Source organism: Rhinoderma darwinii, chromosome 1, assembly GCF_050947455.1.
Source record: "Rhinoderma darwinii isolate aRhiDar2 chromosome 1, aRhiDar2.hap1, whole genome shotgun sequence".
Classification (NCBI taxonomy): domain Eukaryota; kingdom Metazoa; phylum Chordata; class Amphibia; order Anura; family Rhinodermatidae; genus Rhinoderma; species Rhinoderma darwinii.
In genome coordinates this window covers 78,616,448-78,632,457 of record NC_134687.1, presented here as the reverse complement: position 1 = coordinate 78,632,457, position 16,010 = coordinate 78,616,448, and the positions used below count along the sequence as shown (strand labels likewise).

The following is a 16,010-nucleotide window of genomic DNA, read 5'->3' as shown; positions in this document are numbered from 1 at the left end:
AGAAAAAAAGGTTCAACCTGCAGAGGCGACAAGCCTTCTTTACTGTGAGAACTGTGAATCTATGGAATAGCCTACCGCAGGAGCTGGTCACAGCAGGGACAGTAGATGGCTTTAAAAAAGGCTTAGATAATTTCCTAGAACAAAAAAATATTAACTGCTATGTGTAGAAATTTTTTACTTCCCCTTTCCCATCCCACTTCCCCTTTCCCATCCCTTGGTTGAACTTGATGGACATGTGTCTTTTTTCAACCGTACAAACTATGTAACTATGTATGTAACTATGTAAGATACAGTTGAAGCCAATTCTGAAGCAGGGAACCATCAGCTGCCTTCTTCAGAATTAGTTCATAGTGGAGGTGCAGAGGGAGCTCCTCCGCTCGCCAAGGACTCCCCGGGCACAGCACTACTTTAAGCACTGTGGACAGGGAAGCCATTGACGTTACTGTCCATATATGGACAGTGACGTCATTGGCTACTCCTTAAGCGGAATCCCCATTGCCAATCATCTGGCCAGGGATTCTGCTCCCAGAGGAAACCCCTGAGGTCACTGTCCATATATGAACATTGATGTCAGAGGCTCCTCCTGGAGCGGAATCCCCAGCCAGTGGGCAACGGGGATTCCGCTCATGGAGTAGCCACTGGCGTCACTGTCCATATATGGAGAGTAACGTCAACGGCTTCCCCGAGCACAGCGCTTAAAGTAGCGCTGGGCCCGGGGAGTCCTCGGCGAGCGGAGTATCTCCCTCTGCTCCTCCGCTCTGAACTAATTCTGAAGCAGGGAGCTGATGGTTCCCTGCTTCAGAATTAGTGGCTACTCCTTGAGCGGAATCCCCGTTGCCGATGATCTAGCCGGGGATTCCGCTCCTAGAGGAAACCCCTGAAGTCACTGTCCATATATGGACATTGACATCAGGGGCTTCTCCTGGAGCGGAATCCCCGGCCAGATTATCAGCAACGGGGATTACGCTCAAGGAGTATCCAAATAATTGCAGTATTATTTATGGTTACACAGATCCTATTTATTTCAGAAGAAATGAAAATACTAATCACTAAAATATACACTATGTTTCTCCTTATCTGCTTTTGAAGGAGACCTACCATAAGAAATTTATGACAGGTCCTTTCATGTACGGACCCAAATCCTGAGGCAGAATTACTAACATATTCTGTTGACAACACACCTCCTTATCATTTCCAACAGATGCAATATTGTCATGAAGACCTGTGTGAATTCAAATCACCATCCACACGAATGTTTACACATATTTACCAATTTTTAAGCCAAGTATGATGTACATATTGATGTGTATGATGATTTGGGCCTGAAACTTCAAACAATCATTAGAAAAAAATGGACAATTGAAAAAAAACATTTTTTTATTGGAGATTAAAGGATTTTATGTACATTTCTTATAGGTATCTTTTAATAGACATTTATCATGTTGTTCACATGTAGGGAGTATAAAAAGAGCTATTTTAGGTACAGTATTTTATTTTGATCTTTACAATATAAGTGTATTTCATTTTACAATGGAATTAGACAAATATCCTTGTTGAACTGAATTTGTGATGGCACAAATGTAATTTAATCTACAAGATGTCCGTGCTACTCTATTGCTTCACTAGTACACCCACTATACAGGCCTCAACTCACATTACGTTCACCAACATGGCTCTAGCGTGATTGAGTCTCGGACAGTCTACAGCTCTCAGCAAATCATGCGTTCACCACAATGCTGACCCGGAAATACGGTACAGATAGGCATAGATTTCCCTTTATATTGCTTCATCTACCTTTTTATTTTAGCATGTAGACAAAAGCAGTGTCCGGCCCCTGCTAAGCTATGACCGGGAGGAACTATATATTAACTACTTGTTAGCCCTTGATGGACCATGGATATTGTATAGTAGATGTCACTGTCTAAAGAACAAATTCTTTGTGACAGGTGTATATATAGCCTCCTTCACACAGGGTTATTTTGTGCCGTTTTAAAACGCTGTTCAAAAAAAATAATAAAACTGCCGTTTGGAGCATTTTTTTATATACGTTTTTGTGTTTATTTTTTATTTCTAGTTATTTTGTACAGCCGTTTTTCAAGATTTTTTAGATGTTATATTGAAAAGCCGATGAAGAAAAAGGCCTGTATAAAATGCCATACCTAGAGTATGCTGTGTTTGGATTAAAAAGAAAAAGGCTGTGAAAAATTCTGCTAAAAGCTGTGTGTGAAGGTGCTCTAAAGTATATGTTTTTTTGCTGTATAAAGTGTTTAGGAAAAAATCTGCTACATCTTAGGCCTCCTTTACGTCTTGTTTATTGCACTACGTTTGACGTTTATCCCAGGAAATCTCCCGACATATACGTTAAATGTAGGCTGTGACAGATGCCCCAATACTGGCATCGGTTACTAAATACTATAATGGTATCCATTGAATTGATATGTCATGAACTGGGGTCTTGAGAGTTCATGAATATCCGTTAAAAGGATACCATTTTAGTCTATGGGTCATGAATGCTACAATTAGGCATCTATTGAACATATCCATTACCCAAAGTCTTTAATGGTATTCGTTTAACGTATACGTCACGACGCCATGACGTATATCGCGCAGTATACGTTTTTTAATGGGATTCCATTGTATAAATATAGCGTGGTCTACCACGCTATTCCATACTTTAAAAATGATAGGCCATCGTATACCAGCCCAGTGCAGACCAAAAGAATAATTTTTTGGCTTGATGGAGCCCTATGTACATGTTTAGCGCGTACGTCAGGTGCTTTCCTAACATACATGCTAAACGTAGTGAATTGCCTAACAAAATAGTGAAAATAATAAGGTAAAAATACCCTGATTCTCCTCATAATGCTAATTACCAGGCAGATCCAAGTAAATGAACCACCAGTGATGGTAGCAACAAGAGCTTCAGGTAATGATGTATTTTTCCATAATCAGTATTGCTTCAATATCCATTTCTGGAAATTAATAAAAGAATATTTATAATAGGAAATAAAAATAGTAAAAATACACCATTACTAATGGTTAATCTGTATAAAACATTATTTTCAAGTATTGTTGTTTGCACATGTAACAAATAAAATAAATAAAAACATTATTATTTTTGCAGTACAAAAAGGAAATACATTAAAACATAGCAGTAGTACGAACTAACAGTAACTTCATGTAAAAGAAGAAAAAGAAATACCTATGGAATAAGATTATTTTTTTCTGCAATTAAACACCAGTTACCATGGTCAAAACAAGAACTTATAACACTAAGTTCTGGAACATCATTTTCCAATAGACAGCGCAGTTCTCCCTCACGGAAAACGTGATAATATCGCATGTATGCCTTTGGTTCGAAAGCATCTGCCTCTTGGTCACTGGCTGCCACAGTCTCATCCAAAATGGAGTCGCTGGACTCTGTGGTTGAAGTTCTCTTTAAGACTTTGTTTTGGGTACCTGCATCACCTTCACTGCTAGAAATACAGCTGCGGTATTTGGCATCTAAGTTTTGTTTTATATCGTTGCGAATCAAACCAACGTGTCTTCCATTTTCATTTTTTGAGGAATCTAAAGCTATAAACCATTGATGTTTTTGGTGTGGTTCACTTTTAATAAAAACCTCATCATCATCAAAACTGTGCTCCTTTAGTAGGAGCCTCTGGTGTCCAAGGTCGAGACTACAGTGTCGAGAAGGCTGTACAGACACGGCGCTATTCACCCACCCGCTAATAGGACTTAGAGACTTCATCTTGTCAATCTGCCTCCTCAAAGTGGATTCATCAAGGGATCTGGAGAAGAACCATGAGCGAATAGATCTTCCAATAGCGCTGTAGAGTCGACTGTCGTCATTAGGAAACTTCACGCAACACGTTTCGCCTGCTCTACAAGTGCTCGTGTTGTGTAGTTGCTTTGAATCAAAAGTCTGCTTCAAGTTATGTAAGATGATGCTCTCTGACTCTTTAACCAACTGTGGGGTCACGTCATATGATTTAGTATTGGGGTTCACTCTATTTTCACTCTGGTTTGTGTCTGGGGTCCGTCGAGGCAGTAATGCTTTGTTCCATGGCACAAATACATCTTGCTTTTCAAACCGACGGCTTTTTTGTTCCATTGCCCAAACATACACCATCATCTGACCCCCGGGATGCAAAATTCTTGCCATTTCTTTTATTGCACGAATTCTTCTTTGCTTCGTAGAAAAATGATGAATCACTATGAAAAAAGAAAGGAAAACATTAGATTTTATTGTCACAAAGCTATCATTGTCCAGATTTGCTTTATACCAATTTTTTCTATGACAGATTTTTATTTCCATCATATTCCCTATGTATGCTGACTATCATCTTTGAATGAACCACCCCTTTAGAAAACCAAATTTCACTGCAGTTTTGGGTGGTCGTCTTAAAATCTTATCTCTGAATATTTGATTCTTTGTGGCAAAAAAAATATTTAAATAATACTTTTGTATTGGTGGGTTGAACCACACTCTATCTAACAGGTGCATTAGGAAAAGCATAGAGCAGTAAGCTCCTGAGCACCCTCTAGTGGTGGGTATAAACAGATTCTATGGGGCAGATTTACAAAGAATGGCGTTTTATTCATCAGTCTTAGTCTGGAGACCGTAGAAGAAAGATCTCACAAATTTATAGAAATTTGTTGCATCTTGTGCTGTCTATGCGCCAGACAGTAAAATTAGATTATGATGTAAATTATAGTCCTGCCCCTTAGCCTAAGCTCCACCTACTTTTTAAAACAAACTCATAAGCGTTGGTAAACTGCAAAAAGTTGCAAATTACTGCGCAAATATGGTGTGCACCATAATTTGCTACTTTTTAAAGGGGTTATGTGGAGACTGAAAAGTATTAGCAGTGTACTCACTGCAGTTTGTGAGTGCACGCGCTAATATACATTCCAGTCCCCCGTCGCTCTGATTATGATATTTTAATTTATTTTTTTAGCGCTGGCGGGGGACCGGAATTCTAGTTGCACAGTCTTCCTTGAAGACGACACGACTCTTCGTCATGTGACTGGTCCCAATGTACTCTATGTCATTATTGTACTGTAAGTACACTGCTAATACTTTTCAGTTCCCACATAAATCTTTAAAGGCCAGAAAACTGGTGTAATGCCGTTAATAAATTTACACCTATGTTTATGTGGGAATTTAGTGTTTGTATAGGAGAAACAGAGCTCCAACCATAAAAAATATATCCTTCAAAAAGATGCACGTAATGTTCCTGGCTGAATGCATACTGACAACTGTGAAGTTTGGTGGAGGAGTAATGTTTGGGGCTGTTTTTAAGAAAAATCTTAAAGTAATTTTCCCGCCATAATATGTGATGGCATTTTGCTAGGGTATGCCATCACTTAGTTTTCAGTGGAGGTCTGACCACAGGGACCGATTCTTAAAATGAAGAAACCGCAGTGCAATCGCAGTGTGGCAGCTCCGTCATAGGGTTTCCCTAAACAGCAAAGCTCCCGGCCACCCGATGCGGAGGACTACCACCGATCAGAATGTTCTGCCAAATCCTAGAGCTACGCCACTAAGATTGGAAAACCCCTTTACTACTACAGCATACATTGCCATTCTATAGAATTATGAGCTTCCATCTTTGTAGCAATAGTTTGTAGACCTTTCATGTTTTAGCATGACAATACTTCAGTAGTCACAGAGGGATCTACTGTATATCATTCATTTAATCTTCATTGTTTATTTCCAGTTGATAAAAATCTGTCCTGGTCATGTAATGATTATACAGGTGCATGGCTCGTTACAGTGCCGTTATCAAAAATGTGTCTACTAACGAGCTAAACACCTATGAGATCATTAACCCCTTCCCGCTTCCTGACAGAGTCTAATTTTTTTAATCTGACGTGTCAATTAATGTGGTAATAACTTTGGAATGCTTTTACCTATCCAAGCAATTCTGAGATTGTTTTCTCGTGATTCATTGTACTAGAAGTTAGTGAAAAAAATTAGTCGTTACATTCAGTATTTAATTGTGAAAAACACCAAAATGTATCGAACAATTGCAAAAATTTTCATTTTTATCAATTTAAATGCATCTGCTTGTAAAATAGATAGTAATACCACACAAAATATTGACTAGTTAACATTCCCCATATGTCTACTTTAGATTGGCATAATTTTTTAAACATCCTTTTATTTTTCTAGGACGTTACAAGGCTTAGAACTTTAGCAGCAATTTCTCACATTTTCAAGAAAATTTCAAAAGGCTATTTTTTCAGGGACCAGTTCAGTTCTGAAGTGGCTTTGAGGGGCCTTATATATTAGAAACCCCCGTAATAACCCCATTTTAAAAACTGCACCCCTCAAAGTATTTAAAACAGCATTTAGAAAGTTTATTAACCCTTTAGGCGTTTCACAGGAAATAAAGAAGATTGGAGGTAAAATTTACTAATTTCATAAATTTTTTTGCAGAAGTTGATTTTTAATATTAATCCATTTTTTTCTGTAACCCAGAAGGTTTTACCAGAGAAATAAAACTAAAACTGTATTACCCGGATTCTGCAGTTTTGCTTTATAAATATGCCACATGTGGCCCTAGTGTGCTAATAGACTGGAGCACGGGCCTCACAAACATTGTATTATATTTTAGGCACCATGTCAGGTTTGACGAGGTCTTGTGGTGCCTAAACAGCTGAAACCCCCAAAAGATGACCCCATTTTGGAAACTACACCCCTCAGGAATTTATCTAGCTGTGTAGTGAGCATTTTGACCCCACAGGTGTTTCATAGATTTTATTAGAATTGGGCTGTGAAAATTAAAAAAAAAATTTTTTCGAATAAAACTTAGCATTTTTTCATTTCCACAAGGAATAAAGGAGTAAAAATTGTAAAACAATTTCTCACATGTATAACAATACCCCATATGTGCTCATAAACGTCTGTCCGGACACACAGCAGGGCTTAGAAGGTAAAGAGCGTCATTTGGCAGTTTGGAGCTGAAATTTTGCTGGAATGGTTTGTGGAGGCCATGTCGCATTTGCAAAGCTACTAAAGGGCCAAAACAGTGGAAACCCCCAAAAGTGATGCCATATAGAAAACAACACCCCTCTAGAAATTTATCAAAGGGTATATTGAGCATTTTGAATCCACAGGTTTTTTGCAGAAATTATTGGAAATTAAAATTAAAATCTAAATTTTTTCCAATAAAACGTAGGTTTAACTATTTTTTACAAAAAATTCCGCAAGAACTAGAAGGAAAAAACCCCCCAACACTTGTAAAGCAATTTCTCCAGAGTACGGCAACACCTCATATGTGGTCATAAACTGCTGTTTACACGGTAGGGCTCAGAAGGGAAGGAGCGCCATTTGTATTTTGGAATGGTTTCAGGACGCCATGTCACATTTGCTGAGCCCCTGTAGTACTAGTACAGTGGAAACACCCCAAAAGTGACTCCATTTGGAAAACTACACCCCTTAACCCCTTCGCGCTCAGCGACGTACTATTCCGTCGCGCTAACCAATACGTTCTCGCTCAGCGACGTAATAGTACGTCGCAGGGAAAATGCATCGCCATTTTCCCCCGGCGCGTGCACGAGCTGTGACAGCTGCTGTTTCCGATAGCAGGCTATCATAGCTCAATACGCCGGGACCTGACGTGATGGTCCATCCTGAGTAACTGTCCAATAGTGGCGATCGGTCCCTTCACTTCCTCTCCCTGACATCACATCCTGCCGCTCCCGCCCTGAACGCCTCTGTTGGAGATAGCGAGGCGTTCAGAGCGGTTGTGAGAAAGAGAGAGAGAAGAGAAAGTCAAAGAAAAGTTAAAAAAAAGTCTAAAAAAACAACTTTTTTCGGCATCCCACCTCTCCCATCCACTACCCATTCCTGTACCCTTCCTTCTTGTATTCCCCTCACGTTTTTGGTCAGTGATCACCTATCACTGACCACTTCTTAGTCTTCAGGACCAATTTCTTGGTCCCTGGAGATTATTTTTTTCTTTTTTTTCTTTATAAAAAACATATAAAACAAAAAAATATATAAAAATAAAAAAAAACAAAGATAATTTAACTGCTTAGTTTAGTATTAGTTAGTGTCAGAGAACCGTCAAAAAGCGTAGTTAGGTATAGCGTCAGGGAATTTAGCGTCAGGAATCCATCACTGTAGTTAGATTTAGCGTTAGGGGTCCATCACCGTAGTTAGGTTTAGCGTCAGGGAAGCTCGGAATAATCTAGATAGGTTTAGTGTCAGGCACCCGTCACCGTAGTTAGGTTTAGTGTTAGGGAAGCTCGGAATAATATAGTTAGGTTTAGTGTCAGGGAATAGTCGCCGTAGTTAGATTTAGTCTCAGGGAAGTTCAAATAAAATCTAGTTAGGTTTAGTGTTAGGAACCCTCACCCTAGTTAGGTTTAGTCTCAGGGAAGCCCACTCGTTCTATAAAAACACAAATTTTTTGGGCTGGTTTAGGTAGCAGACTATTGTTCCTAGTTAGGGAAGCAATCAAATATGTCCCAACGGACATTTAGTGCCGAAGAGGCATATTCATTTCTTGCCTCCGACACAGAGTTGTCGGATGGTGAGACTCTGTTTTATTTATCCACCTCCTCATCCAGTGATGAAGAGGAAGAACCCCCTAGGAGACCCCCCAGGACCAGCACCACAGTTGAAGCCCCCGAGCAAGATGACCCCACCGCAGTTCAAGCCCCCGAGCGAAGTGACCCCATTTGAACCCCCACACCAGACATTTATGAGCCCCAAATCCCAGAGTACACAGGCAGCTCAGGGATAAAATTTAATACGGCAGGGCTCAGTGAAATTGACTTTTTCAAGTTCTTCTTCACTGATGACTTTATAGATCTTATGGTCTCCCAGACTAATTTATATGCCCAACAGTATATTACTAAGAACCCCACATCATTTTATGCCCAATCCCACAGGTGGACCCCTGTAGATGCAGCAGAGTTGGGCAAGTTCTGGGGACTTCATTTGAACATGGGGCTTCTGAAAAAGCCGTCCATTAGGACCTACTGGAGCACGGACATCTTATACCAAACCCCGATGTACCGTATGGCCATGTCCGGGATGCGTTATGAGGCAATACTTCGCTTTTTACATTATACGGATAATGAGCAGTGCCCACCCCGAGATGACCCCAGTTTTGACCGTTTGTACAAACTGAGACCCCTATTAGGCCATTTCAGTGCCCGGTTTGCCCAAGCATACTCCCCCGAGAAGTGTATTTCTATTGATGAGTCCCTGGTACATTTTAAAGGGAGGCTTCAATTCCGCTAGTACCTGCCGAGTAAGAGGGCAAGGTATGGCGTGAAGAAATATAAGCTGTGCTAGAGTGCATGTATGAAGGGAAGGACAGCAGTATTCAGCCCCCAGAATGCCACCCCTTACTGGGAATTAATGCAAAAATTGTGTGAGATTTGGTGCACCCACTGCTGGACCAGGGTTACCACCTCTACCTGGATAATATTTATACCAGCGTCCCACTCTTCAAGTGCCTCGCTTCCAAAAGTACAGTGGCATGCGGCACTGCTAGAAAAAATCTGAGAGGCCTCCCTAAGACTCTGCTTGGGCAAACACTCAGAAGGGGTGAGAGCAGGGCACATTCTAGCAGCAACATATTGTTTGTCAAGTACAAGAGAGATGTCCTTGTATTGACAATACATGGCCACACCAGTACCCATATACCTGTACGAGGTACCAGTACAGAGACCCCCAAACCAGACTGCATCCTGGACTACTATAGGTACATGGGAGGGGTGGACTTGTCAGATCAAGTCCTGAAACCCTACAGCGCCATGTGGAAAACGAGGGTGTGGTATAAGAAGCTGGCTGTGCACATCATACAGATGGCATTGTACAATGCGTACGTGCTACGTCGATGTGCAGGCCAGAGAGGAACTTTCCTGGAATTTCAAGAGGTGGTTATCAAGAACCTAATGTTTAGGGACCAAGAAGGGGGGGCACGCAGTACTTCTGGAAGCGAGGCCACACGCATCGTACCAGGGCAACACTTTCCAGGAGAAGTTCCCCAAACTGGCAAGAAGAGAAAAAGTCAAAAGAGGTCCAGAGTCTGCTCAAAGAGGGGGATAAGGAAGGACACAACATACCAATGCGACACGTGTCCCGAAAAACCAGGGCTCTGTATGAAAGATTGTTTTTGAATTTATCATAATACACAATACACAATAATGGGCATAATAAGAGGGTATAAAAATGAGGTAAATAATACAATTATCCATAGATGTGTGTTACTATGTGAAGCAATCCGTTGTGCACAGGCCGGTGTCGCACTGATAAACGTTGTCCTTTCTTATCCCCCTTTTGTAACACTCTGAACCTTTTGGGTACTTTTCCTTCTTTGTAGTTTGGCAAATTTTGCTGGGAAAGTGTTGCGCTGGTATAATACGGGCGCCCTCACTTCCAGCGGCTGTGCTTTGTCCCTACCCTTCCTAGTTCCTAAATACTAAGGCCCTAAAACTGAAGGAATGTTCCTCTCCGGCCTGCACATCGGGATGTTTTTTCATCACCGCATTACTAGTGCCATAACTTTTTTATTTTTTGGTTGATGGAGCTGTGCACAGGCCTGTTATTTGTGAGACAAGCTGTCGATTTTATTAATACCAATTAAGGACACATACGACTTTTTGATCACTTTTTATTACATTTTTTTGCTAGAGTAAATGTCCAATAAAAAGCCATTCTGGAATGTTTTTTTAGTAGGACTTTTTCGGCATTAAATTACATGTTAACGTTACTGTGTGGGTCGATACGATTATGGCAATACCAAATTTATATAGTTTTTAGTCTTAGACCCATAACTTTTTTATTTTTGTGTGGACAAAACTGTGTCAGGGATTTGTTTTTGCGGGACGGGTTGTTGTTTTTTATTGGTAATATTTTGGGGTAAATGTGACTTTTTTGTCACTTTTTATTCCATTTTTTGGGAGGAGATGTGACCTAAAAACAGCGATTCTGGTGATGAGACTAGCTCCGGTCCTGGCCGTTACAGGAGGGTGTCAGCTGAGCACTCACCATCACCGCAATGTAACTGTACTGCGGTTTGCGGGATCCCCTTCACGACAGCGCCGTGTATATACGGTGGATGTCGACAAGGGGTTATTGACCAGGACAGACTTGTACCCTGAAAGTAAATAACAAGTTTTCTATTGAAGGACTGCAGAGAGTTAAAGTGGCACTACTATTTCTGACGTGATAAAAGTTGATTAGTGGGAGACCCTCACTGATCACTGAAACAAAAGGTTCAGCTGTGATCCGCTCTGCTCGCCGGTCTTTGGAGAGACGGGGTTAGTGGTGTAGAGACTCATGGACTTTCTATAAACCTGTACATCGTTCTGCTCTTCTCTATGAGGAGAGCCAAGCAAAACCACTTTTGCCCTTCTCCCCCTTCACTTCACTTTAGCATGTCAGAAGTTTTCTATATTGATAGGTTCCCTTTAATTCAGAAAGTATATTGGGAAATTGTATTTTTTTTTATTATCCAATGAACACGTTTTATGTGCTGAAACTATAATCTCCTTTTAAAGTGTCTGTAGAATAAACACTAATGGTGACTCCGTTTGGGAAGATAAATGCAGTAATTGAAAATGATGTTACGAGATGTCTTTGTGTTTTAGTGATCAGTATTTATAGAAACATAAATGGAGAACAAACAGACCTAATAATAATCAGGTACATATGAGTCACAACAAACGCTGTTCTGTCTCTGATGACTTTGTAATCTTCTCAAATGTAATCACCAAAGAAATAAGAAAAGTTTTACAGGAGTTATGATTTCTGACAACTAATAACAGTTTCACAACTGAGCTCATGTACTTGCAGAAGCGCAATGACATAGCATGCACAATAATAGAATTGAGTTATAGGGATTATTACATTACATAAACAATTACTATTCTATAGTGACTATTGACTGTGACATCATACAACATGACATCAACAAGGTGGATCCAGACAATGGTGCAGAAAGAGGATTTGTCCTGGCAATGGGCACATGTATAGACAGGTTTTGCACCAGCGTCCAATAGCTTCAGGCTTTGCCTCTGATTTACTATTAGATTTTTTTCTGCAGATTATGATAACGTTGTATGATTGCCATCTGATCCCATCAAATCGAGTTATTTCCCCAGAAGATATGTGGCATCAGAAGTAATTGGCAGCCACTCATCTACCTGCTCAATTGAAATAAAATATATGGCCGAGCCAAACCTTCGTGTTATTGAAGGAATAACTTCTGCATTTTAACTTTAAAGGCTATGTACACCTTTGAAACAGCAGGATCGAGTTGTTACCGATCACATCTAAGTACATAACTTAGATGTGATCGATAACAGGTGGATCCTGGATGTCAAAGACACGCAGGACCCACTGTCACAGAATCCGTCAGTGGTGCTGACCTGATGGATTCAGGTCTCAGCGCAAGATACAGCTACAAAGTAAAAATAATTCTAAAAGTAATTAGAAATTTGCACCAAACACACATATAGCCATTTTTATTTAAAAAAAAAAAAAAAAAAAGGTTTCAAAGGTTTACGTAGCCTTTAAATTAGACACAAATATAATATGCCACCCTTGGAGCTATTTTTGTCTGGCTCAAGATTATTCAGGCTAAAAGGTGCCAGATTTATAAAATCTATCATATATATATTGATATCGATAAGGATTGTAACATGATGTGTCTCCTCTTATTGCACAACTTGCAAACGGCAGTGATGTATAAAAATTCTTTAACTCTACGATACTGAGATCACACTTACCTCCAATAGAAATGACAGTGTCAAAACACTTGTCCCTAAAAGGGAGATTCAGGTTGTCACATACCATGACTTCATGGTTGTTATTTCTGCCAATTTCCACTAGAGGTTCACAGTAATCGCAGCCAAGATTATATGTGTTAAAATTCACACTCAGATATTTTCCTGTACCACAACCTGCAATGACAAAATGCAATTTTACATGATTTTGCTTGAATTCAGAGTTGAGCAGGGTACAAATATTAATAAATGTATATACGTTGTGGAAGATTTATTAAAAATAATGCTAGAGCTAATATGACCATAAATTGAAAACATAATTTAAAGGCTATGTAAACTTTTGGAGGCAATTTTTTTTAAAGTAAATTAATGTTTTATTTAATTTTGAATAACTTATTAAATGGTTTTCATAAAACAAAAATTGACTTTTTGAGACACAGCTTCTATGTATCCTGTATACATAGAAGCTGTACCTTGACTTCAAAGCCGAATCCATTAGGTCAGCAGGACTGACCGCTTCGGTAAACGCTGGTCCTGCGCGTCTCTGATACGCAGCATCCAGCTATTATCGATCACATCTAAGTTCATGAGACAAGCAAAACTAGCATTCACTGAAGCCTTCAGTCCTGCAGACCTGACGGATTTGGCTTTGACCGCAAGATACAACATCTCTGTATACAGGATACATAGAAGCTGTATCTCAAAAAGGGAAAAAAAGGAAAGACCAATTAAAAGCTTATTCAAAATGAAATAAACATTGATTTGCTAAAAAACAAATTGCCTTCAAAAGTTTACATAGCCTTTAAAGTGTTCGGAGATTGACAAGACCCAATCTGGTGGTCTATTCTTCTAGCCAACTGAGCTAAATAATACAACATACATTAGAAGACGATGGACACACTTTTGTTACTTCATTGTCACAGAAATCCTAAAAGGTATAACGTTAGGCAAGGATGTACGTACCATAAAGGCAGACCATGCGGCTGCTTTGGGGCCCCTGGAGAGTGAAGGCCCAGCAAGGTTGGTCCCATCCCCTTTGCTATTGGGTGTTGAGAACCTGTAAACCTCTCCCTTCTCCATAGGCACTGCAATGTTAGCAAACAAAGGAGGGATATTTGGCACAAGAGTTATGAAAAGGGGATGGGAAGGGTGAACAGGCTCTGGTTGAACTTACCCAGCAACAAAAGCCGGGCCTTCAATTTTTGAAGTCTTTGATGTAAGGCCAGTAGCTTCCAAGCTATTTGAGCACAGTGAACCGTAAAATCGCTACTGAACTTACTTAGGGACCCTATACTTCCCATATAGATGTTAGAAATGTAGGCCACATTGAAAATGCTTGAAGTTTAAAGGAGAACTCTTTTGTTTGTGCCCCATGATAGCAATTCCTACTCTGTGCTCAAGCTTGTGGTCTGTAAACCAATGTAATCTCTTCTTCTAGCTTCCTATCTGTCTAGAATAATGAAAACGCAATTCTTATTATTTGCTAAGAGACTTGGTGTCCCTATGGTCTAAGTTTGGCTCAGAGTCTAAGGAGCCTGCCACAGAGACTTTTTGGTTGCCCTGATACTAGTATATAAAAAAAAAAAAGGTTGACATATCTTCATCTTAATAATAAAATCTGTGTGTTCTCATGAATGTTCCTGTACTTCTATAGTCTTGTCCTGTCCCTTATGTGCCTACTTGGATTAGTACAGGCCCTCCACAACTAAGACAGAAACACCAAAACCATAGGGTTTCCATGCACTTCAATGGCAGACAAGAAACACTACGAAGAGCACCATAAGGCCTTATGCACACGACCGCAAAACCACGGGTTCGATTCGGTCCACAGCGCCGCAAAAAAAACATTTGTTTTGCATCCAGGTGTTATTAGAACTCACGGATCCACAACAATTCACCGGTATTAGTGAAGCCGCAAATTCGTACATTATGGCCCCCAGCACCGATCCGTGAAAACCACGGTCGTGTGCATAAGGCCATAGAAATGAATGGGTCTGCAATTTATCCGCAAAGATGTGAATAAATTGTGGCTGCAAAAGGCCTAAGACATCAAAACGGTATAACCAGGTGTGTCCTTGCTCCTGAATTTTACATTTGTGACCAGTGGTAAAATAGACTCAAAGGGCCCTTTTACATGGTCCAATGATTGAGCAAACGAGCATTCATATAATCGCACGTTCCCGATCATTGCCCTGTGTAAACAGGGCAACAATCAGCCGATGATCGGGGAAGCACTTGTTCGTCGGCTGATCTCATCTTTTTGCAGCACTAAATATTATCAATGTCGGCCTCACATTGTGTGAACAGGGAGTTGTGCTGCCGACATGATGGAAAAGTATGGGGATGAACGGTTGTAGTAATGAGCGCTCGTCCCTATACATAATCGATCATTGCTCCTTGCGAAAGGAAAAGACGAGCGTCGACCAACGAGCTGCCTCGCTGATCGGCACTCGTTTTCACAGCCCATATTAGCCCGTGTAAAATGACCTTAAGAGAGCGTGGACAGAACAAAATGCCTCTATCAACTGATCTATATCTAACCCCTTCAGATTTCCCAATATCATTAAGGCTACCTATGTCAATAAATCTAAAACCATTTCCTCACTGCACACCCCTTCTTGTCTTACCCTGTCATGCCCAACAGAACGTTAGTTTTTCAAAGTAGGTTGAAAAAATTAAAACAAATGACTGTTTGCTATGGGTGAATCCTGAACTTTTCTTTGCATTCATTTTTATGAATCTCCCTTATACAGTGTCGCAATAATGCAAGTTATGTCATTGGGAGGAATTATTTAATCTTTTCTCTGCTCGCGTCTCTCAAGGCCCTGCCCTGGGATCCTACCTCTTCTCTCTTCCTTCTCCTGCTGCATCCAGCTCAAAAAGATTTCTCAAATCCACTCTTTCTTCAACCTCGAGTCAAACAAAATGCTTTTATATGCCCTAATCATATTGAGTAGATTACTGCAACATACTCGTCTGTGGCCTTCTTGCACCCCTCTAATCCCTCCTCAACACGTCTCCACTCGTTCCTCTACCATCCTACTCTCTCCTTTCACTGGTCACCCAACAACAAGCAGCACAAGGCTGCTCAATACGTCTCTAACCTAATCTCTTGATACCGCCTCTCAAGTAATTTAAGGTCCTCGCAAGATCTTCTTCTCTGCTCTCCTCATGGTGTCCAGCTCTCTCCCGTGCCTCCCCCATACTCTGGAACTCACTATCCCAACACATAAGACTCTCTCTTTCAATCCAAA

General features: G+C 40.4%; 1 protein-coding gene across 2 annotated transcripts in view; it reads right to left on the bottom strand.

Moving 5' to 3' along the window:
• Positions 1-1,387: 1,387 nt before the first annotated feature.
• TRMT9B (tRNA methyltransferase 9B (putative)) overlaps positions 1,388-16,010 on the bottom strand; it is a 63,790-nt gene continuing 49,167 nt past the window's right edge. The window contains exons 1-3 of one of the 2 annotated variants that reach the window (XM_075849620.1): positions 13,720-13,824; positions 12,760-12,933; positions 1,388-4,215 (exon numbers count right to left, since the gene is read on the bottom strand). In XM_075849620.1, coding sequence (XP_075705735.1) covers positions 3,203-4,215; positions 12,760-12,933; positions 13,720-13,735 — 1,203 coding nt within the window. In that variant the 5' untranslated portion in view covers positions 13,736-13,824 and the 3' untranslated portion in view covers positions 1,388-3,202. Of the gene's footprint in view, positions 4,216-12,759; positions 12,934-13,719; positions 13,825-16,010 lie in introns of those variants that run through there. The other variant, XM_075849619.1, reaches the window with a different exon arrangement.